Source organism: Actinia tenebrosa, unplaced genomic scaffold, assembly GCF_029948245.1.
Source record: "Actinia tenebrosa isolate PJP-AT-01 unplaced genomic scaffold, QUT_ActTen_1.0 PGA_scaffold3__52_contigs__length_22856419, whole genome shotgun sequence".
Taxonomy (NCBI): Eukaryota; Metazoa; Cnidaria; class Anthozoa; order Actiniaria; family Actiniidae; genus Actinia; species Actinia tenebrosa.
In genome coordinates this window covers 15,523,745-15,549,380 of record NW_028292580.1, presented here as the reverse complement: position 1 = coordinate 15,549,380, position 25,636 = coordinate 15,523,745, and the positions used below count along the sequence as shown (strand labels likewise).

At 35.3% G+C, this 25,636-nt stretch overlaps 2 protein-coding genes across 3 annotated transcripts; one reads left to right on the top strand and one right to left on the bottom strand.

Annotated features, from left to right (window-relative positions):
- Nucleotides 1-4,566: 4,566 nt before the first annotated feature.
- Nucleotides 4,567-13,937, bottom strand: LOC116305629 (putative histone-lysine N-methyltransferase PRDM6). Its single transcript, XM_031715578.2, has 4 exons — nucleotides 13,724-13,937; nucleotides 7,446-7,735; nucleotides 6,610-6,859; nucleotides 4,567-6,155 (listed from the first exon to the last, which is right to left on the bottom strand). Exons 1-4 carry the CDS (start codon nucleotides 13,935-13,937, stop codon nucleotides 5,551-5,553), a joined length of 1,359 nt encoding a protein of 452 aa, XP_031571438.2. The 3' UTR covers nucleotides 4,567-5,550.
- On the top strand, nucleotides 13,938-25,100 carry LOC116305654 (uncharacterized). 2 transcript variants are annotated; one of them, XM_089034932.1, is made up of 7 exons: nucleotides 13,939-14,062; nucleotides 19,337-19,469; nucleotides 20,467-20,841; nucleotides 21,592-21,701; nucleotides 21,993-22,097; nucleotides 22,596-22,982; nucleotides 24,127-25,100. In XM_089034932.1, exons 4-7 carry the CDS (start codon nucleotides 21,623-21,625, stop codon nucleotides 24,441-24,443), a joined length of 888 nt encoding a protein of 295 aa, XP_088891058.1. In that variant the 5' UTR covers nucleotides 13,939-14,062; nucleotides 19,337-19,469; nucleotides 20,467-20,841; nucleotides 21,592-21,622; the 3' UTR covers nucleotides 24,444-25,100. The 2 variants fall into 2 exon arrangements, with proteins under 2 accessions (XP_031571474.1, XP_088891058.1); XM_031715614.1 differs by lacking the exon at nucleotides 19,337-19,469 and having other exon boundaries at nucleotides 13,938-14,062.
- Nucleotides 25,101-25,636: the final 536 nt, after the last annotated feature.

Here is a 25,636-nt window from a genome sequence, read left to right as displayed (position 1 = left end):
AGTAATTCTGGCAGTTTAGCATAATTTTAGACTTAAATATAGAGTTTCGCGCGCTGTGATTGGTCGAGTGACCAGTGATTATTAGACGATGGTGATAAAGTTTGCCAAAACTGAAATCAGGATACCAAATAGAATATTTCTTATTATCCTGAATTTCGTCTTTTTTTTTTTTTTTTTTTTTTAATATATATATTCAAGTCTAACCATACTAAAAACAATTATTCACCTCAGGCTCAATGAATATGGGGAATATTCATTTTCGTTTAAATCATGTCTATCTTTTGATTATTAGTATAGACACAAGGCAATAAGAGGCAGAGCTTTAGATGTAGCCCTCTTCAAGGTTTTAAAAACAGATATTTATATTTTCTTGCTTATATATAAATATATTTGAGTTTATTATAAAATCATTAGTTATCACGATCGGTCTAATGTTCAAAAGGTACTTGAGGTGCTTGAGTTGTAAAGATATATCATCTCATTGTTATATACGAGACGTTGCAACCGTGTGGCGATCAACTGTTTTCGACTTCCTTGTTTTCATTGTGAAGTTTTTGAGTATAAAAAGTGGCGGGAGCCCTTCAGAAGTTTTGGTAGACAGAAAAATTATTTTCGTTCTAACAATAAACAGGCAAGCGTTGTTATCATCATTGTAACAATTTTGGATCAAAACATTTGAAAGATACAATTAGAAATGGGGAAATCTTGAGACATACGTTCTACCAGCTTCTGGTCAATGAAAACCACCATCAGCCCGATTTTAACGCTGCGCGTACTCTCGATAGCCCTATAACCTGCTGTTTTAGCCAAATTCACTAGTATATTGTTTTAATGATAGAAGCTTTTACCATGTAATTCCAAAACTCAGGACAAACGAATGATTAAAATAGCTGTATAATAATAATAATAATCACAAAGATATGAATTTTGAAAAATGGAAATTTTGTATGAAAACATTCGTTGAAGGCATCTCTTGCCTCCGGCAAAGTTTTTTGTTGTTGAAATTTTACAAAAATTCAAAAATCATATCTTCGTGAGTTTAGAACTTATTTCATCCTTCAAACTTAATAGTTTTACCATGGAGCATAAAAGGACTGAGTCATTTCGTGATCTGATTTTAACATGCTCTTGCCAGCTATACTAATTACTATTTCGTATCGGATAAAAGCTCAGTTGTGTTTGCATTGTCGTGGGTGCCCATAGGCTACCTGCACTATGAAATTAATTTAATCTCATAGCTATCGAGGGCGAAGTCATATTAAGTAAAATAAAAACAAAAAATAAAGTAGAATAAGAGGGAGAGAGGGTGATAATTCGTACTGTTCATTTAATGATATATTTGTAGTGATTGGACAAGAAAGTGGCTACATTTTAAGAGGAAGCTATTTCAATGTCGCAAATTTCCTTTACGAAGCCAACCCACGCTATTAGGACCCATGAGCTTTTAGTTTTGATCAAGCAACACAATGTTTCCTGTGGCTAGACACGTTGATGCTACCAAAAGAAGGGCGAAAACAGTCTTTGTAGCTATTATATAACGTTAAAGGTACTCTCCCTTTGTGATGCTTACTTGTAATTGACAGACGTTTTTGCTGCTAATTGAGATTGAAAACAGTTAGAATGTGTTATGACAGGTTTTTAAAAAACTATGGTTCTCATATTGTTTTTGCTCACTGCGGGATCCATTTTGATGTAGTTGTATTTTTAGTTAGTAAGTTAGCCTTTAAAAGTTAGAATATATTGTGGCAGGTTTCCAAATATTGTTATTCTTGCATTGCATTTACTAACTGCAGGCTGCATTTGAAGTTTTTTTTTTAATAGATAGTCTAAAGTAGTTTGATCTTATTTTGTTTTTACAGTATCTCCCAAGAGCGTTACTTAACTATTTACCACATGAGGAGAGCGTCATTTGTAAAACGTCGAATGATAACAAGGTTTGTTACTGCAACAATATCATCCTCCCTTTTTATTCCCAGCTTGAATCCAAATTAGCTCAAAAACAGTCATGTGAGGTCGAAACAAAAGCAGGTTAAAAACAGGGTAGGTGATAACGGGTTGGTCTTTATGTTGTCATTGTATCAAGATTATAATGCATTTGCGTCATCACTTTGTCCACCTTTGGTGCCTGGAATTCTGTCTCTATAGCAAGTCACGATCAAAACTCATCATTCAATTTACAATTAACAACAATTTAAACAATATTAAGTGATTTCCTTCATGTCCTAAACTTTTAAGATTCATCGCCAAGTGAATTTTGTTGGTTTTATACTTAGACGTTAATTGAAAGAACTTCCCCAAAATGTTCCCACGATTAGCCAACAAAGCGTATAAAGATATCAAGCTATCTTGGCATGCTGTTTAGCTTTGAACAATGACTTATTAGTAGTGATGTAGAATGAAAACTTCTGTCGCGTGAGATGCCATTTGTTCTACCAAATTTATAGGGCCTCAATAGATAACAGTTTTGAATTCAATGAGTATAAGGCATTAATGGCTATTATTTGAATAGTAGTAGGATTCATTGAGAGACTTTTTCGGAAACTCGTAATCTGATAGGTTACCTAAGGCGATTACAGCTCACCCATGCTTTTGGCTCTCGGATTTTACCCCCAAAGAGCTGTTGTTGTTTTCTTTACAAAATAAAAGCATGAGAAAGCAATTAACTAAATGCATTTTTGAACTACGCCAGAAAATTTTAACTAATGAAAGTTTTATCCAACTGGGTACATTGAGTCGGACCACTCCCATGCAAACCATCTGCCAAGCGCTTGCGCTCATTAGTTATCCAATTGTTGGTTTCTACAAATTTGTACGGTTTTGCAAATATAATATATAAACTTTAAAACTAAAGAGGTGAAAAAGGCATCCTACATGTTTCATCCTTTGCAGCCATTGTTTCGTTAAAAAATGAAAAATTTCCGATTTATTTCTCTTGGTTTCGCGCGCGCTGTTGTTCTGCGTTCTACGATGTATCGTTATTATAATAATAATTATTAATAGCTTTCCCACAAATGAATATCGATGGCTCTTTCAACTGAAGACAATTCAAGATATAATTTAAGATATTTACAGCCATTTTGTGGCTATTTTTATCATAATCTTTCGTTACATTTTTCCTTCGCGGTCCTCTTCTTTTTGGAGGGTTTTCCTGGTTGGAGATAAGGCCTTTCTTTTTCTTACAATATAGAGCATCATTCAGTTACTTTATTTTTTAACCCTCGATATAAATTTTGAAATAAAATAAAATTTTTAACGAGGATACTTATCACTTAAAATAGCCAAATGAATAGTTAATGGAATATCTGAGACAGGTATAGTGACTTACCACGTTAATCTTAATCAACTATTTTGTTAGATCATAAGACATTTTAATAGTTTTTCTTTTCTACTGGGCTATGGATCCTACAAAGAGGTCTTAAAGATCTTAACCAAAGAGATGATCCAAATGTTTTCTCTGTTCCATTATTGCTCTTCATAGCTTTTTGTTTGCCTGTTATAAGGGATAAATGTGTTTGTTTTATTTCTGTTATCTTCTTGGGCAATAATAATAATAGGATGATCGACCAGGATGCGCATGGTAGGATGATTGACCAGGATGCACATGGTAGGATGATTGACCAGGATGCACATGGTAGGATCATGGACCAGGATGCACATGGTAGGATGATAGACCAGGATGCACATGATAGGATGATTGGCCAGGATGTGCATGGTAGGATGATTGACCAGGATGCGCATGGTAGAATGATTGACCAGGATTCACATGGTAGGATGATTGACCAGGATTCACATGGTAGGGTGATTGACCAGGATGCGCATGATAGGATGATTGACCAGGATTCACATGGTAGGATGATTGACCAGGATACACATGGTAGGGTGATTGGCCAGGATGCACATGGTAGGGTGATTGGCCAGGATGCACATGGTAGGATGATTGACCAGGATGCGCATGGTAGGATGATTGACCAGGATGCGCATGGTAAGATGATGGACCAGGATGCACATGGTAGGATGATAGACCAGGATGCACATGGTAGGATGATAGACCAGGATGCACATGGTCGGATGATGGACCAGGATGCACATGGTAGGATGATTGACCAGGATGCGCATGGTAGGATGATCGACTAGAATAGGCATGGTATTGCATTTCATAACTAAAATCGACTGATTCTTCATAAATTTATTTCGTGTGTACATTTTTACTCCCTCTTGAGAATATCAAATATTTCGCATAACGTAAGATAATTAAAAGTTGGAATGTGTTCGCGAAGTAACGCCATAAAAAATCTTTTGTTTTGCATTTTAAAAGGCTTTGCGTTTTGCATGCCCGCCTATTGCATGAACATAAAATTTAAACAAAAATGTGCATTCACTGGACCAGATAAAGCATACATACATTTTGCTCTATAGATTGAATCTAACATTTGTTACTGCATATATTTACATGCATATAATTGCATTTATGAAGCAGAACAAAATGTGAGAGTTATTGTTACCCTTTTTTTCCTTTAAAACAATTATTGTTCAAAAATGCGGAGCAAAATAGTCAAGGCGATAAAATATAATCAAAATGTTTTACTTCCACATAAATTTCTAAAATTGGTGTCTTAATTTATTTCAATTTTATCTTTATATATACATATAAACAAAGACCATTTAACCTTAATAGCTCAATTTATCTCAAATGAGTGCTAATTTACAGGGGCGGTTCCCGAATCTTTCTAGGGGGTGCACCATTCTTTGCTAACAAACTCAAATATCAATGATGCAGTAGATATCAGCTCATCTGGGGGGAGGGGTGCGCTCCCCCTGTACCTCTCCCCTTGATCTGCCCCTGGTCTAAATATTACACCGCGATTCAAGCAGATTTCTGAGAAAACTCATCAGACATGAGGTATGTTAGTAACCGTCGATATTCTTTGGGGGCAGCCATATGACTCGAAGATCCCTTGAGATATAGATAACAATGAAACAGCCGCCATGTGGGTTTATCTAACAAGAGAAGCTAAATAGGGAATAATGGGGAATGCTTTATTGTCTTCAACCAACATGGCGGCTATGAAGTATTATGCAGCCAAGAATAGTGTTGCAGCGGAAGTTTTAAACTCCTGGAATGCATGTACAAAATGAGTTAATTAATTATATTTGCTTCTGTATTCATTGATTACTGGCGCATGTATGATGACAGCTGCATTCTGAGCTCGATAAACAAGACTGGTTCTGGTCTAATTTGGATACAGACAACACCATGTAGGGCAAGTTGAACAAAAAAAGTCTGAAATACTTCATGTGCGCTATACTACTATCTAAAAACCTTTATATTTCTTTGTCTAGAATATGCAAGAATATAAACAGCTTTAAAATCGCGCATTTTACGGTATGAAATTGTTAAGTACCTCCTAAAACGCATGAGTATTCGGCGGAAAGAATAGAACTTAACACCGGTTTATTAATGGAATAGCATTATAGTTAGTTAATAGTATTGCGCAAAAATGATAAAATTAGTTCTTGAAAAGAGAAGTAGATACTTCGCTAGAACTTAAATTATTGTACAACCCTTTCCGAGACGTTCCGTCCTCCAAGTTTTGCTATGTTGCTGTCAGCAATATGCACCCGTACGTGCTGGTTCAACAAAGCAGCATTTGCAAATGCGTGAGTGCAATACCCACAACGAAAGGGTCTTTCATTGGCGTGGCTTTCCACGTGATTTCTAAACTCCAACGGATGAGAAAAGCTTTGATTACAGTGAGGACAAATAAGATTCTTGGCACTCCCAAGACCGTTACAGTGATGCTCCTCCAGTTGTTCACGTACTGCGAACGCCTTAAAACATAAATTACACCTCCATGTAAACTCGTCTTCATGTTGGTCTTTACGGGTACCATTTCGAGATGCTACCTTAGTTGTATACTGACCACGCCCTCGGTAGCTTATCCCTCTTTTATCCTCCCTTTTCTCGTCCATTTTAGCTATTTCATTTCTGTTTTCTGTTTTAGAATGTTCGTTTGTTACTGCCACCGTTCTTCGTAATGGTGGTCGACCACGTTGCGCGTGCGTATGTTCCGTTGCTTGTCGCTTTGGGGCTGGTTCGGATTGGCAGTCCCGGTCACGAGTTCTTTGTGCTACTAGATCTCTAGGTGGTTGTACTCCTGTTTTTAAAGAGAAAAAAAAATCATTGAATAATGAAGGCTTTCTAAATGGAATTGATATACAGGGCAAATAACTTGTTACTAACCATTTAAGCTCTTATTAATTCATTTTATTTATTTTCAACGAGTTTATCAGAAAATATCAGAAAAAAAGGACAATAGGAAAAATCTGAGTAGTTTACATTTGTACGTTCCTCTTTGGAATGCCAAAAGCAAAAGAAGTTACCAAACTCTATGCATTTGGAACTTTGGGGCCGAATGGAGGGGCACGAATGAGACCCTCCGGCATATTGTAAGCATGGAAAAGCCTTTTTCGTAATCATAAAAAAACTGCTCGAGTACAGACTAATCCTGAGCTCCAGAAAATTAGAAACAATGAAAACATATACAATCCCTTTGGAAGAGGAAAGGAACGTACAGCTCGTAAATGACATGTACTTATTAGTGTTTGTACCTCTATTACTGGAGTCAGTCAAAGCCACAGGAACACCCATGAACTGTGAATACCTCCCATCGTACCAAACAAGTAGTTCTTGTCCTGGCATGATGTCACGGATGGTTCGATAATACACGCATCCGTGGTATTGGAATACTACCATGTTTTGTTCTTTTTTGTGGCGTGCGCAGCGGACGAAGCGCATCCAGCTTGAATTGGCTTCTTCTCTACCGTCGAGATAATGACTGACTTGACCATCGTGGAATACCTATAAAATATGATTAAAGAGGATTCAAATTTCCATTTATGACAAGGTTAATAGAGGCTTGTAAATTAGATTAGACCAGATGTTTCTGCCTCTTGTCATGGCTGCTATCACGTGATGGTAATAAGTCTCTATTTCTTACAGCAAATACAATAGAAACATCTAGCTGGTCAATTATGGAGTAGCATCTTGTAAGTTCCATAGGACGCACTGCCATATAGCTATCTCGTTTAATTATATCAATGTAGCAAACTATTGACTGTGTAATTGCACTAGTTACTCGGTGCTACACCTATGGTCCATTTTCCTCACTTTCACGACAGAAATTACCATAAGAAAAATTAAACTTCGTATATTCTTTTAAATAGACCTCTTTACCTTGGGCGCAATGTTTTCCCATTTCAGACCGTGTGTCATTCTCTAGAGAATAAGATTCTATGTTTGAGTTGTATCAATGTTCATGTGTCTTCTAGTGCGCAACTGTTAAACAAAGAAATTATAATCTAGGGAATAACACTTGGTTTGAAATTGGAAAACAGTACGCCTAAGGTAAGGAGGTGTATTTTGATATAAGCTTTAAGAGACATACCTCCCACATGTATTGGGTGTCTGTATTCTTGCTTACATCCTCTGGTCGCACAAGTTTGCCCTCATATGGACCGATCCATGTTCCAGCCAGGATCCTTTTCCTCGCACAAACACCATACTGTACAAACGGAATACTAGACGTACATAAACACACTTCATCGGGGAATTTCAAGAGAGTTCCATTATCCAGATGGCCGTTAGAGTGCCCTGTTGTAACCATCTTCCGGAGAGAATGCAGCGGACCATGCATTGGACATTCCCCATCATGCTTTTCGTTACATACGTCACAACCTACACAACAAGTTTGATTATTTTTTTTTTAATGTTTCGTAAAAAATGTATTAATAAAATATCGTAAAAAAGTTTGATTATTAATAAACTGACAATAGCTTTTATTACAGTTGAGCTGGCAGATAAATATTCTTTCGTTTCCAAGTAATATAATCGAGATTTATGGGTCAAAACACGACGAGCTTACAGGCCTTTTTAACATGAATGAAATATGATGGTATATTTAATACACGCATAAAATGAGTATCAATAGTATATTAGCTAGTGCATAAAAAAATCTTGGTTGATAAAGAAACGTTTTAGAAATATTTTCCTGTTTGTCATAGCAATAGTTTATAGAATCAACCACTCCATTGCTTGCTATAATAATGATAATAATAATTATTATTTGTCATATGCGATTTATACATATATTTTTTAGTTGTTAATTCAAGGGCATCGAGACATGATTCTGATTCTCTAGAATTATATTATTATTTTATAGGCAATATATAATATATTTTATTCTATTTTATTTATTTGGACTCAGAAGGCGCAAAAAGGTCGTCGATTATTCTTACATAGGATTTATATAGATATTTTGTAGTCGCTAATTTTAGGAATCGAGACAGTGTAATGCTCGGCTAGAACTGTATTTATTATTATTAACTAAGCAATGTATAGGCGAGAGTACTGTTTACATTTCAAAAAATCAACTTTTGAGCCATAAACGATTGGACTTAAGAAATATAAAGAAGTCATAACTGTTGATAATATGTATCAATTTGAGAGCAGTTGCTTCATTAGTTCAGAAGATATATAAATTAAAGTTGCTAAATTTTGCAGTAAATGCATGTTGGTTGGCAACATTTACCAACCAACATACATTTACTGTCAAATTTCACAATGTTAACTTGAAAACCATCAAGAGATTTGTCCTCAAATTCTCAGATATCTTTCAAAGCGATAGGATATTGCCACTTTTGACATTTGTTTGTTTATTGCTTGAATTTCCAAGAACTTCATGTTCTTGATCAAAACAAATTACGTCATCGTACGACCACCTATATATATTTATATTGCTGAGTTTGGCTCATAAGGCGCAATATGGCCATCTATTAAATTTTATCGTCAAATCTACTATTTTCGTACGAGTCATCGAGTAATACTTCAAGTTGTGCAAACAATATACTATCATTCTTTACTTTTGCTTATGAAAATCCAAATTCAATATACCCTGAGTAAACGGTCATATATCACATCAGCCTTATAAACTAAAAGTAAACTACGTGAATACATTGATAACTGAGTGGATTCAAAGTAAAGTCTTGGCAGACATTTTTGTTAGAAATGATTCTTGAAGTAATATCTTTGAATATCTTTGATAGGTCTTGCATTGTCTGCGTTGTTTGGGGTCTGCGGTTTTTGCGAAACTGACAAAAAGAAGCAAAACACTTCTTCTCTCCTCCCGCAACAACCGCAAACCGTCAGGAAACTTTGACTTTAAGTCCGTTTTGCATTGCTATATGCGTCTTTCTGGGAGCCTTCAGTTAAAAGTGTGGGTCCAAGATTCTCAAAAAAATATTTTGTTTAAATGTTGTTTTATTTTATTAATTCTTTTGCGAATTTTATTTGAAAACTGCCATAAAAAAAACAACAACAACAACAAAGAACCAAAAAATAAACTAACAAAACAAAAAACACACACACACAAAAATAAAAATTAAAATTAAAAAAAAAAAAAAAAAAAAGAAAGAAAAAAAAAGAAAGAAAGAAAAGAAAAGAAAAAGAAAAAAAAAAACAAAAACAACAACTAAACATAAATTCATCAATATACCAAAGAAAATGAGCGAAAAGAGAAGAAGAGAATATATATTTTTTTAAAAAGATTAAACTCATGGAATGAGCCCAGTGTTCGTGCTATTAATGATTCAAAAGAGGCATTGGCAACTGATAAACGCTTCAACGAAAAAAATTAATAAACTTTAAATTCAATTATAAATGTAATATCGATAAAACAGATATAAACAGCATATCATAAGGATTAGTCTCGTATCGCTGCTATAGACAATTACTACCAATTAATATTTTACCGTCATGAGAAAGATTCATCGGAAATATATATAGGTTCGCAAGACACCGGTTATTAAAACACTAGACGCACAGGATTCCCAAGTTTTTTATATTGAAATATATTCCTGTCTACTTGCCGACAAATCATTAGTTTTTCGATATTACAAAATTATTTAAAGACAAGGAGTTTAGACAATGATTATGATAAATATTAAAGATATGAATCTGTCTGGAAGTCTACGCTATGGCTGAGATGAAAAGGTAATTTGTAAGTTTTTATTGTCCTTCAGTTTGGGTTGTGGTGGTTAAAGTTTCTATGTGTAATCGTCTGTCTATTAAGAGAGAATTCTTTTCGTAATCAAGCGGTGAGCGCCAAAAAATATTTTCTTGAAGAAAGGCTGTTGTACAAGGCTAAAATCTTGTTATTCAGAAATTTTAACTTGTTTGGAAGTGGAAATCAGAATGACCGATGAAAGTGGAATAAAGTGTTAGCCCAAAGCAAAAATTTGAAAATGAGCTTTTGGCCTTCATTTGCTTATTTCCCATATATTTTCTTTATGAAAAAGCCTGACAAAGCTATGTAATTCTAACACAAATGCAACAAAACATCTTTGTACAATTGAAAATACCGCTTCAAACAAGCAGGTTATCATAGTTTCTAACCGTTAAAAATAGGTTTTAAGTGTTAACCCAAAACGAAAATTGGGATCAAAACTCATACGAAGGTCTAGTTTTTGGCGCTTTTGGCCATTATTGCTCATTATTAAAAAAAATTTCCTCTTAATATTTATCATTGGATGACGGTAGTTTGTTATACATACACAATAATACAAAAACCACCGATGGCAATAGATGTGAATCAATTAAAACTTGCATTAAAAATCGTTAGATAGCATCTATCAACACTTAATTTCTCTGTTTCTTTTTTCGTCCTTTCTCTCTCTCCCTCTCTCTCTCTCTCTCTCTCTCTCTCATTTATTCTTTTATTCAATTTCTCTCTCTCTCGATTTATAAGCGAACAGGAGAACAATATTGTAAAAAATCACTTTTAAAAAATCGAATTTAAACGAATTAAATATCAGAGTATTTTTGACTAGATACGAGCGAGTTAAAATATCGCTAAACTCACTCGCAATTATGTTGGAATCACCATAAGGTGAATAAGAGCATCGATGATAACATCTGATAAACAACTGAGTGGCAGAAGATGAAAGTGAAAAATACCCAAACGACAGTTTCGAAACAGCTTTGGAGGTCTACTAAGCGCTATTATTGTTATCAGGATCTTCCAGGTTCTTGATTATAACTCAAATCTTCGAACATATATATACACAGATGGAAGGAGTAAATCAGTTTAGTAGGATTTTGAAAACGTGATGGCTAGAGGGGGAATGCAACTGATATATGATAGGAGTGAGCTAACCATATCAATAACTTTTCATCTAAATAGTCTTTGTTTAGTCCAAGACTAGTACTATAGTTTATAGTAAGTATCTGCTCTTTACTTTCGTTGCAAAACCTTTATCGAATACAATTTTTTCAAATTATTTATTATTAATATTTCAAGAATGTCATTCCAGGAATGTGTATGTTATAAATATTCATTTAAATGAAAGGAACGCATTTCCGGGTGAAAAGCAAGGTGTTCCTATTTACAAGGCGGGTGCTGCATTGTTGACTTCACCTGAACAATCCCAATCCAATAAATCCCATAAAAAATACCCGAAAGTTGTCATTCACTTAACTAGCTTCCCATGATTACTCTATAAGCCGAGTTGCTTTTTCACATCATTAACTATTAATACTTGAATATCATATGGTATCTAAACAATGCTCCACTTTGACTGAGATTTAAGTCCCCACTTGTCTATTCTAGTACCTTGAAGAACTGAAAATCATACCACAAGAAGAGCTGTTTAATATTCGCCTCATCCTTAAGACCGAACTTATGCACCAATATATTGCAAGTGAATACAGGGGTTTTCCCTGCTGATAGATGCTTGGTAGTAATACAAATGCAGCTCGGATATAATTTCTGTGCATGCAATTGTTTGTTGGTTTACACACCAGCCTAGCATTGCTGAGGGGGATAAGGGGTTTTCCCCCAGGATTCGTTTAGTTTTTCTGTGTTTACCGTGGAGAGAAGAATTTATTATAGTTTCATCTCGACGTGAAAGAATCATTAACAGAGCTAGAGAATGATTACTATCTACTTACTTACTCTCCCAGCTCCTTTACAAAAGAGCGAGAAATAAACAGGAAAATAAGGAATAAATTCTGTTAGGTTCACAGTCGGTTTAATTGGTTCAGAGAAAGTAACAGAATACTAAATTATCAATCTAAATAAAGTGAAAAGTGACAAAGGAATTAAAGTATTAGTTCCAATCGGTTCATTTAAACACATATAAATGAGGGCAAAGTAATAATCGTTATCGCTTACACGATCGCAATTAGCTTTGGACTACCTCGAGAAATGATTATAACACAATTAGTGGACACTCCCTACAATAATGTCTATATCAGTAATAGTGTCAACAAGGAAATTTATCATTATCTACCTTTGATGGGAGCTCCGAAATATCCCGTTATTTCTGTTGTTTTTCTTTTGATCAATCAGGTGATCTCAGTTGTATCAGGCAGAACGAATTGGCCAATCAGTAAACGTTTTTTTTGTAGTTCAAGATTTTCTATTTACAAGTTTTTGGCTCGAAAAAAAAAAGTCTTTTAATCGAAAATATAGGAAAAAAACCAGATCCATGGAAAGATTTACCAAATAACTTTTAGAAGTAGCATATTTTGTCGTCGTTGGTGGAAAATATTTCGTTTTAGCAAGAGATAATGAAAAACACTTGGAAACTTTCGCTGTGACAAACGTTCGTTCCTAGATTTCAAATCACCTGGAAGTATATCCCATTAATATTGAAAGTGTGAAAACATTTATTCACTTTCCTCATGACTTACTGATTTTAAGATGTTATTTTATTCAATTGCTCGCAATTCTGTCTTATGTGATTCGAGAAATATTAATTTAGTGATTAAATTACACTTAAAAACCTGACCTACTAATTTTCCATATACACAAAGCTATACATGAGCTGCGTTTGCAAATACTTTGAGAACGACCTTAATTTAATATTTGAAATGTGTTGTCAAGCAATGAGATATTTTCTCAAGGAGAACCTTACAAGGCGTAAGAACCGATTGATGCACATCATTGTGGAAATGTTATTGTGTAAAGCTTAGCTTATTGTTTTTATTTCCAAAAAAAAAAAAAATCATTTAGCAATTTTTTCTTGGTCAAAACGCCATGAACTTGTTCTAAGCTGGATGGACCGCGAATAGATTACAGCAACACTGAAATAGTTCCAGGGCCTGCCTCGTATTTTTTAGCATCTCCATACGAAGATATCCTATCTAATTTAGCCAAACTTTTTGGATTTTTGGGTAATCAATGTTTTTTTTTTACATTGTTACCAAGTAATAAATAATATATCATCCCATAAGTTCGTCTTTTTTACTCGTTCCAGGAGATTTTTTATTCCTTCATATCAAATTAATTTAACCAGAGTATTTCAAAAAAAAGTAGCAGGAGGGTCCATCAACTTTTCATGATTTCTAAGCAGCGAATGAATACCACAGGATCGCCCTATTCATCCCAAGTAGAAAATGAACTAACTAAACCAAAATACTTCATCAGTAAAGTTTTAAAAATTCAACGCAGAAAAGTTTTTCCATAGCGGGTGGCAATATTGTGTCGCTGGCGTGTTTTTTAGCTAGTTTAGAAAAATTCCTTGTAAGATGGGATTAACAGAGAGAAAGAGAGCGGAGCATCATGAATAAACTCGGAAAAACAATACTCTTACAATCTAATACAGCTAGATATTTGTCAGTCAATATATTGGTAAGAAAATAAAATAGTCTTAATAACTGACTTACAGTGTTTTTCCTTGCCTTTGTCGCAGTCCACCTGAGCGGCGAGTTTGGCCCGTTCTCGTTGAAGGTGAAGTGGGTCAACTAGACGAATTGGTGTGTAGCCATAAAGATATATAAACAAGTCCTCAAAAGTGATAGCCTGCCCTGGATCGGCTTTAGAAGTACTAGGCCCTGAGGGGTAGTGTGCAGAAGGGCTTTTTCTTGAACCGTCATTCATCGTAGAGGTAATGAAATCCTCACATTGAAGTCTTGACTACGCTATACTAAACGTCTTCAAGATAGCGTGCTTGGTTACCGAAGAAGCCACTAGTCTTGATCACTTCTGAAGAAGATAAAGTTAAGGTCAGTTCTTAGCTGTTACGAAGTTCTGTTCCAATACACTGGCTTATTCTTAATGCAAGGCGCCATCAAATATGGATTAGGCTATAAATTTATAATGCTCCAAAGACTGGAGCTAACAGGTGATAGGAATCACTTAGTTGCTCGCATGCAAATAGACTTTTACACCCGTGGAATAATTTATAATATGGCTTAGTCAAGCGTGTATAGCCACCTGCCAAATCTGGTGAAAAATTCGTCGGATCCTAGAGCCCAGAGGTTGTCAGTATTACCAGTCCTTTGCTTATCTTCGCCAACTTCATATCTCGGGGATTATCGAAAGAAAATCTCTCAAATATATGTCATTTTAGTCGCATCTATATCGATAAGAAAAATGAATTTTTAAAGACTTACAGCTCGACTTTGATTGACGATTATGAAATCATGTATATGAGATTTCTTTCTTGTTTTTTTTTTGCTCGAAAATATGGAGAGAAAAAGAAAGACACCTTAAAGTGATAGCAACATTCACCGCACGGATCTCATTCACCGTACAACAGGACTCCTCGTCAGACGTTAAGACTCAAAATTTTGCCGGCCAGCTGTTCCGCACTTCATAATCCTAAAAGTTTCAATTAACCATGTAGGTTGATGAACCAAGTAGTTTGGTGTCTTTATTAAACGAGTCTGTCGCAGACTTTGAACTCGCTTGATCTGACTGACATTGTCAGCTCTCGGTGTTTATACCACTAAGGTTATCAATACAACTGCCCTCCTTCGATGATTGAAAAATAAACAAAAAAATCATCAATCATTTTTTTATTATTTCATTTTCTTCCACTTCAATAAATATTTCAACTGGCGTGACTGGTGTAATTAAAAGATTTCTTAAATGTTTTCATTCTGTGTATCGATAATCGTATCCTTAAAGCAATGGCGTTAGTAACATTACGATGGAAAAAGTCAAGAAATATTGAGAAAAATTATTAAAGATTTAGCTATTTCCACTAGCTCTCCCGGAAATAAAACAGAATTACAAGTTGTCAGTAAAGAACTGAATCAGTCTTCCTGTATTTGACAAGAACTGGTTTTCTATTTGATTCCTTAAAAATATATCAAAAGTAAGATCGAGAACTGTTGTCTCAGGCTTAGTAGAAACCCTTCGAGATAGGACACTATTAATAAGCAAATCTTCACATTGGATAATATTGTTATGATGTGTTATTTTCATTTATAATTCTCAATTAAAACCGCAGTGCACTATGCTTTTAACACATTTTGAAATTAAGATAAAGATAAGGTACACAGATAAATAATAGACAGTATGGTATGGTATTTACGTAGATATTGAAAAAAAAATTATTTTTTTCCCCTCTAGGACGATATACGATAATCTACCGTAAGGCCAAGTATATGAAATATCTTATTAAAAACAACTAAACCACGCACTGACCTTGTACCTTGTAGCAAAAGAAAATAAACCCAGAAAAATCAAGCTCCCGATTTATCGTCCAATAATATCGATTCCTTAGGCGGATTTATGCTGGTTCGCAATGGTTTAAATATCTTGTCCCAGGATGTTTGAACCTTTAAAGCTATCATCAAAAACTAACTTCTCGACCGTATAAACGCGACACGTGCTTGCTCTTGTGTTATTCCCTTTGCTTGCTGTCACGTGGCTCAGATTTGAACAAAAACATTCAGCAGTCATGGAGCGCCCTGATTGGGTTAAAAATGGCGGGAACTCCACACTCGTCGTGTTATCATCTCAACCGAGACAAAACAAAAGAATTGAATTGGTTTTTCGATTAATTATCCGAAAAAGAAACTGTAGTGAATAGGGTACTATAAAGTCGAGCTGTTTCAAGCCGCGAGTCGTGGTTTCCCGCCTTTGAATTCACATTTTCGATGTCTCCAGCGCTTGTTCCTAAACTGAAAGCCCCCACGAAATGAATAATTTAGGATTCTAGGTAAAGTGTAAAGAGATTTCAATCAATATGAAATTTCAATTATTCATAGAGTACTGTCAAAATTGCTTTCTTTGTTTGGTAATGTGGTCATCAATTATGTATCACATTGACAGTCATGTCAAATTATTTTTATAAATATTTGATGATTTGGCATTTTATGGCGAGAAGGTTTCCTAATTAAGTGCGTTTTTTATAGTTTTGGGGGCTGCAAGCTTAAGAATATCAAGAGATAAGACAGTCAATGTCCTTAAGACACATACAAATATCTATTAGGATATTATTAAGAACATTAAAAACACGTGCTTTGTCTATTGGCATGTCAAGATAGAGCAATTAATCCATATCCCCTTTCTTAATATTTCTAAGATTCGGTCAAATATTTAAGCCAAGAATAATTCTTTACTGCATTCCTCGTTTTCTTATCAAGAGCACAAGTTCCAAAAAGTACCCGATAAATATGCTTTGTTTTTAAATACGTCTTTAGTTGTTTTGAATCAACGTTATCTACAGTATGAATAAAACCACAATTATATAGCTACTTACAGTTGTTGAAAATTCCCCGTATTATAAGAAATCAATAAGCCGCCGATAGACCGAGAGTAGAACTTATGTAAGTAATGTCCACGTACTTGAAACTCGCCTTAAAAACAAAGGCTTTCAAAGGATTACTTGTTGGTGTTGGAAATGTTTCGAGGGATTGAAACCAAAACCAGAGTGTAAATATACTTGGAGTTCGTTTCCACCAATGACTGTGGCTCTGTTGATTACCTATGCTAGCGCTGCTGGTGGTCTGATGAAAAATTAACGAGTTTCAACAAAGCATCTGTTATTTGGGAAAAGAATGCACGAAATAAAGTCTCGTACATACTTAAAATCCGGCGCACATGTTCTGATACAAAAGAGTACAAGAAAAAATAGCTAACTAACTAATTCACCTTCATATATGTCGTCATTGTCCCATTTTTTTCAATATTGATGTGGCGATATATACCCTATTCAAGAATGTGGACTTTTCTCATCCAGAATTCATTGGAGTGTGAAGACTTAATTGCTTAGGTTAGGTTGATTTAAGGTCGATTTACCCTAGCACATCGAATCGCTGCCCTGCCAACCGTAAATTTATTTATTTGGCAAATTATAGTACCATGACAAGAATCCATAATAAATAGAAACCCTTTAAATGTCCTGCTGTGTCAATCACTTTTTTGAAAGATTACAAGTCAAGTTATATCGGGAATAATTAATTCTTATTGACAATTTCAAAAGTTTCTTGTCAAAAATTTGACAAATTTTTACTTTCACTTACACCCTGATTCCTTTTAAAACCCCAAGCCCTAAGTTCATAAACAACGTTTTTTCGAGTTTTAAACGTATTTTGTTTTAATATACTTATTTGATTGTAACTCTACAAAATAATATAATTGTGGTTTCGTAAATTTTTATTTTGTTAGCGTAATTTGCCCTGCCATGACGTCTTAGCCACAAAACCTTGCACTTAAATTTTTAATTTTTGATTGGTTGGCGAGAGTTGATTTTTCTTTCCTTTTCGAAATAATGATCGGGGGGAAAAACTGATAAATCTAGAACTAGGACAACGATCTTCCTCATTCATTTACCAAGCCAACTTCTATTATAAAAATAACATACTTTTTCTCAATCTAAATTTTGTAGTTCGATTTTCATTATAGAATAAAATCCACAAAATAATAAATGAATAATCCTTCAGTTCATTTTTAATTTCGATTCGTCTTCCTTTAAGGCATTTCCTCAAAACCCTTAAAGATGCATGTATTAAGTGAAAGATGTACAATTTTATGACTTTTTATGTGTTTAATGGTGTTCGTTCGTGGCAAATTGGATTTTGTTATAACTAAAATTATTTTCTCGACTTATTTATTCAAGAATAGATGACATCAATTATAACTCATAGACATTGGGTCCAATACTTAAGATTTGTTCATTAATCAAAAATATATATATCAGTGTGCGAATAAACTAGATAAACTAATAGTTTCACTGACAAATTCTGCTTTATGAGTCGAGCAATTTTTAGTTGATAATAACGTTTTTATTTATCTGCGAAAAGCAAAATTAACGAATCTAATTACATTTCTTCAAGTATCTAAATTAGTAATTCATAACGATTGTGAAAAATTTATAAAAAGTTTTGTCAAAAATATATAGATCTACAAAAAAAACAAAAAAACTTTAAGCCCAACTTATGTATGAACTAGCTTCACTGATGACCTTTACTATATCATATTATATTTTATTATATTTCATGCAGCAAGTATCTAAATTAGTAATTCATAACGATTATTAACGTTTTGCCAAAAAAATATAGTTCTACACAAAAAAACAAAAAACAAAAAACTTTAAGCTCAGCTTATGTATAAACTAGCTTCACTGAGGAACTTGGAAGACAAATTCGGATATCAAACCAAATCGTTGAAACAATGGAAGCAAATAAAGTTGTAAACATTGGTGCAAACCGTTGCGTAAGACGTAGTTTATACATGAAGGTGGTAGGAATGTCATGTTGCTGGGGACAAGGCGAGTTTTTGTCTTATTTCCCCCATGGGGGAGTGAAAACAAATTTACAAGAGTTAGCGTTAACAGTAGGGACACCCTACCTTTATTCAAAAGTTCTTTAAGAATTTTTACTTGTTTAGGCAACATTTCCCTTTGTTTAAAGTTCAAAATTCTTTTTTGGATGCAAAGTTTAACTGCGAGGTTGATCCAATTTTTCGCGCACTAGGAAACGAGAAAAACTATGTTTTTGTGTTTACTTATGAGTAGTGACGAAACATATCGCGCAACAACAGAGATAAACTCATTGACTATTAGTAGTGAGGAAACATATCACGTAACAACAGAGATAAACTAATTTACTGTGACTGCAGCATACTCAAAGGAATACAAGTTTATTTTTCATACCTTTGTTTAAACATGGCGAAGATATTCAAAGCTATATATTAGAGCATAACCTAACGAAAAATGTTCGCGCGCTGTCATTGGTCCAAATGGGTCACGTGCAGGACGGATATCAGACGATATCCTCCGTCCGAAGTGATATCCAACCAGTTTATCAAATATGATTGCGTAAAAATAAAGAGAAAAGACATGGAAAACAAAGAAACTTGGTTTTTACAAATGAGTGAGAGTAAAATAAAAAACGTGGTTGAGAAAACTAGGCCAGCAAAACACAAACAAATCACCAAAATATCAATATATACACAGCTATAAACATCTTTATTTGTGAGCATCCATGTTGTTATCTGAATGATTCTTTTGATTTGTTTTCCAACTTTTCTTTATAAACTTTTAGCTGAAAACCAACGTCAACAAGCAACAACTGTCAAACAATGGAAAAATGGGAAGCACGGGTGGCGCAGCGGTGTGAGCGCTCGCCTCCCATCAATGCAACCCGAGTTCGAGTCCCGCCGGGTTCGATGTCGTACGTGAGTAGAGTTGTTTGTTGGTTCTCTCCTGTGTTTCGAGGGTTTTCCGAGTTCTTCGGTTTTCCTCCCTCCGCAAAAATCAACTCCTAAATTCCAATTCAATCACGGAATTTGGGCCACAGGTTTGTTAGCCACTGGCTATTAAGTGCTAGCCTCGTGAAAAAAGGACGATTTTTTTTAAAAAAAGCTTTCATTTACCAAAACAGAAGGTATGTTTTACTCGCTGTCTTAAAATGCATCACGTGACGTCATAGCCGCCATGTTGATCAATGACTTCAGTAACAAAAGACTTGGTCTTGGTTTATCTTTTATTATTTCAACCAACATGGCAGACGTCAAGTCTTTTGTCCTTTTACATCGAATGGGAAGGAATGCGCAGCACCTATAGAGCGGCTTGAATTGATAACTTGATAAGCGAGCCAATGCGAGCCAGTAGTCATACGTGGTCAGCCAACAGTATTTAACTGGACCGTATGCTCTGGTTCAAAAACGAATTTACAAATTTGTTACTGAAGTATGCATCCTCTAAAAGAATAAGTGATTTATCCATTTTTTCCTTGAGGTGATTGTAAACGTTTTGGATCAAAGATTATTTCCCGCCATTTTGGGTAACGCTAAGAAATCACGTGACCATTCATAAGTTAACTATGTTGCATGTCAAATTACATAGAAAAGTGTAAATTAGATAACATTCTTAAGATTTGAAATTTTATTTTTGTTCGGTTTATCCTTATGTTCGTAGCTTGCTTTTTCCTTGAATTCATCTGCGGAAGAAGCATGGCATAATTTGGCGGATTAATTACAGTAGATATTCAGGTTTTTTTATTTTTAGGCTTCGCACCTTTGAACTTTATACTGACTATGATAGTTTTCTAATTGTCGATAAAAAATGTTCTAAGAGTCTCTTACATGTAATACACTAAAGTGTTTGGGATATTTGATTAACACTTTATCATCAATAGTTAATCCCTCTTTCTCTCAATCTTTCTTAATGTAGATTTTGTGCACCAGTCAAGCATGTGGGGACTCTCATACACAATCTGATTCTTGTCTTCAGTGATACGAAAGGGGGGACAGAAACATGCGACAACAGCCCAACGCTGACACCATCTTGAGACTTCATGCACTGATAGAAATTCTCAGCCAAGCTTGAAGCCTTTTTTTAATCAAATGGATTCAATTTGCCAGCTGCTCGTTACGTCACCTGCTTGTTTGACTGGTATAAGCAGGTTGGACATGAATCGCCTCGAATCCCATGCCATCACAAGTCGACTTCCTTCCTTTCTTTACAAACATGGCATAAACAACCTGATCAAAAGATGAAAACATCATTCATTGGATTTTACTAAATGAACGAAGAACAATCAATGGGGTGAGTAGATGTAACTCATTACTATCTTGACACTTACACCATTTTTTTGAGTCAGTTCACCTATTATCACATAATTAAAATAATTGTTCCAAATGAACTAGTTAATGAGCTAGTAGTCTTGCGTTTAAAAGCCTATTTTCTTAACGTAAATTTATATGAATTATGGTTTCTTAAAAACTCAATATTGAAGTCAGTCCAAAGAAATAAAGAATCTCATTGAATATTTTAAGACGTTGGATTTGCTGCAATCCTGAATATCAGTCCTTGGGTGTAGGGAGCCTGGGCCTGGAGGAACTCGGAGAGCCTGATACTCAGGCTACTGCAATGTTTTCGAAAATTCATTTGGTTAAAAGATGGATTAGCGTAAAGCTTCTATCAATGATCGGTCATTAGTGGTGATGACACTTATGACAAGTGCATTGAATAACACGCCTATATTAACATGAACAATCCAATCAATCAATCCGATTTTAAACTGACATTGGTTTTAAACTGACAAACTGTATTGGACTGACAATCTTTTATCTTTTATCGTGTGACACTGAATAATAAAGCGACAAACCGAAAAACCGGTTTACTAATACGCCGTCCTGTACTTATCTTGATACTGGTCAGATTCGGAAGGCGACGTACAAGTGACGGCGAGCGCACAATAAAGAACGTGCCACCTCGTCGTCATTGCGAAATCTGTTCATTCATATCATATTAAAAAATTGAGGTCCTGGAAAATACACTTCTTTTATTCCACAGGTAGACTTTTCCTGCAGGCAGAAATAGACAGATGGATCTGTTTTGCTTTGGTGTTTTGATATTAATCTGCCTGGAAATTAACCATATCACCGGTCAACAACTTGACAATAGTAAGTATAACCCTTTCTTAATAAAAGTAGTTTCAGATGAGACCTCTTCTTCACTCAGCTGCCCCGGCAACAGCTGTCGGGACCGTTCGGACAATTCGGGAATCTGGATCAGGAAATAGTCTAGGAGGAAGAGGGATTGTATTTCTGTACAATCCAGTAGAAAATCTCCCAAAATGTTCAACTTAGGCGAGAAAGGTGAAGACAATATTTCCCTATCATGTACATAGGTATGTAAATGTATAGCAAGGATTGCTGTGTCGTAAACTAATGCTGTTATCTTGCATGTCGTAGCCAAAAGAGTATGGTCTGAATGCTCATTAACTTGTGGAGGTGGTACTCAGTTCATGTTAAAAAACAAGACAAGCACAAGACTCTGTAACACCATGAGCTGTCCAGGTACTATATGTAATATCATCTCAGTACATGTGTGAGGATTAGATGAAAATATTCGCGGTAGATGGGTATATTAGATGAATAAGACGAATGGATGGGAAGTGAATAATATAGGAAAGTTGAGATGGGTGGATGGATGGGTTGATAGATGGATGTATAGATGATATAAGATAATTATATGGTGAGGGGAGTGCATGGATAAAATGGGATGGATGAGATAAGATAATTGAATGGGACGAGTGGATTTTTTTGTATTTTATTTGAATGGGGATCGCGAGTGGATGGTAGAAATGAAATGGACGAAAACAGATAAAAGAATGGTGCGAGTGGATGGATGAAATGAGATGAACTAAATGAGGTAAATGAATGGGACTAGCGGGATGGATCACAGGAGATGGGTAAATAGATAAAATTTTTGGGATGGAAGAGCTAATAGCAGGAATAAATAAATAGGTGGGTGGATGGACATTCTTTTTTTAACTGTCAATCTATCTTCTTAAGGTGACGCAGGATGTATCTCTACGTATCAAAGTTTCGATCACGTGACAGGCAAAACTATCTATGACGAATCTAATAACGGTAACTTAGCAACCATGAAAGGTGAAGCCAAAATCATCGACAAAGGCAAGTTCGGCAAAGCACTCAAGCTTTCAAAAAACGGCAGCGTTTCTTTCGATGTCATTCATTTTCGCAACAGGCCTAGTCTTGCTATCACTATTGCCCTATGGCTGAAGCTGTCAGAGATAAAAGGCGCTCAAGAGATATTCTATACATGTGGTGATACAAGCAGGTATAACATAGGTGCCTATCATATCACAGTTGATAATGGTATTGTCAAGTGGTCCCGAAAGAACAAAGACGGAGATAAGATCTTTAGCCTTGCAGCAGGTAAGACTGACACAACGTACTCTTACTAGCAGATACTCACTTCGAATAAAACAATCACTTCGGTTGCGTGAAAATAATAGCCAATCAGCAGACAGCTGAATCAGTTAGCATTATGACCTCAGCTAATCAAGAGTTAACCAATCATGATGTAGAATGAAAACTGAGCCAATCAGCAGCAGAGAGCATGATTATGTATAAAAAAGTTATTTGAAATTATTAATTTTTTCCCAACATCTTAGCATGAAATTATTAAATAGAGGATATTACATGGGCGCGCGGAGATACGAATTTTATCTTCGAGTGTTGAAAAGATCTCTCACGAGTGAGCGCAGCGAACGAGTGAGAGATTTTCAACACTCGAAGATAAAATTCCTATCTCCAAAGCGGCCATGTAATATTCTGTTTATTACATAATTATCAATGAAGTATGTTTTGGCTTTTTCAGGCAATTCTTTCCGTGTACTTTTGAATAGCCATCGCAATGGTGTTATCTTCACACGTGAAAATAACATGTTATTTTCACGTGTGAAGATATCAATTTTTCGAAATAGAGAAAAATAGATATTTCATTGGTAATTATATAATAATTATGATTATTATATGGCCTAGATTCTCCGGTGAAAACATTTTTTCCTTTTCAATGAAAAGTGGTCATATAATAAAACTCTTATCAACCGAGCTTGGTCGGTCTGTATGAGATAATCTTGACCTCGGTCGGCTACAGACCTCGCTGCGCTCGGTCTGTACATTCCGACCTCGGTCAAGATTATCCCATACAGACCTACCGCTCGGTTAATAAGATCTAAGTAGTGAGAAAGAGAAATCGAGTTTTAAGTTCTTAGTATCTATTTGAGAACTGATAACCTTATAGAACCTTAAAACGAAACATCCATGCACCGAACGTGATACTCGATGGCAAGTTTTTCAGCATCCAATTATTTCCAAATTGGACAGCATGTAGTCCTATTACCTTCACATTTCAAAATATTTCATTTAGGTGTGGTAAGTATGCTTGCAGAAATACAAGGTAAATAAATATCTTGTGATCTTTGTAGCACCCGTGAAAACAGTGTTTTGTGAGACAGCAGGTCAAATTTTGAAGACGTATACTATGCTGGTTTTGATTCTTCTATTATTTTACCAGGTAAACCTATGAAAAACTCCACGTGGTACCATATAGCAGGCACATATCGCCTGTCCACCGGCAAAGCAAGGCTGTTCATCAATGGAAAAATTTCTAATGAGACAAAGACATCCAAACCACAAAGCACGCCAAAACTGAATGATAACTGGAAGTGCGCAGATATGGGTAACCCTAGCGCAAAAAAGCCAGTGGAAGGAATTTTAGACGAGTTTTATATCTTCAAGTGTGAGCTATTACCAGAGGAAATATCAGAACTTTTTAGCAAAAACGAGTTCAAGAAATTTAAAATTCCAAGGCCTAATAGTAATCCCGGGTAATGTCAGGCAGCCTAACGATGTTCAGTTTATAAATTCTTTTTCTATATTTTTGTTTTAGTTTTCTTTCGGTGCGAAATAACTCTAGTTGCCATGGCTGTGCTCAGTGACGTCATGAAAACGTATTGACAAGGACCGCTGATGATTCTCTGTTGAAGCGACTGTATTACAATCAAAATGGCAACTCATGATCAGATGCACTTGTTATGGAAATAAGATTTAAAAAGTAAAAATATTCTTATAGTTCCCCTCAGCTTAAGAAAAATCCGTATTATTTTATTCTTATCAGAACATTGCAGCATGTTATAAGAGTAAAAACAAAAAATAGAAAATACAACCGAATCCAAGCGGTTACTAGTAAAAAACCTGCGGTTTCTCCGTCTCAGTCTCAGTCTTAGGCATTCGACACTGTAAACCATAAACTCAGTTTATACGGAATCAAAAACACTGAGCTAAGTCTTATGAAATCTTATCTTTTTAGTAATAGAGTTCAATTTTGTCGTGTGGGCAACAGTGCTGAGAGAGTCTCTTCATCTATAGCAGGCATAAGGAATGTTAAAGCTTTTGTAAATAAGGAAACATTATTCATTGATATGTGTAACCGGTGGAAGACGCACACTAGTGGAATCCAATGGTTAATGAAAAAGAATTACTCTAAAACGGGCCATCTGAGCGCAACACGCTAAAAAGATATATAAATTGGAAATATGTTAGCCTGCAGAGCAGGCGTTCTTGTGATGGGTTTGAGGAAGAATCGGGGTTTTGGGGTTCCTGTTTCGACTACGTGCCCGCGAGGAAAATGGGACCTAGCAAAAAAAGGGAACGCCCCCACCCCTTCGGTTCTTTTTTCCTCGGTTTCAAGTCTCGCTCGTTCCAAATTTCCAAAGTTCCCCCAAAACCCCGGTTTTTCCCCAATCCCACAAGAACGCCTGCTTTGCAGGCTAGAAATATATATAACATGATCTGACACCAGCCGACAAGATGGCAAAGATAAACCGTTCAAGTCTATGATGAGGCAAAGCGAGAACGAATACTAGATGCAAGGTGTGGACTTACTAAGAATTTATTAAGGAAACCAATATACAAAAGTTACTCACACGACAACAATGGAAATGCATCATGAAAAGGATAATTAAACGACTAAATCTAAAAACGCATTGACAATAAACGCTAACGTGAAACTAAACTAGTAAATT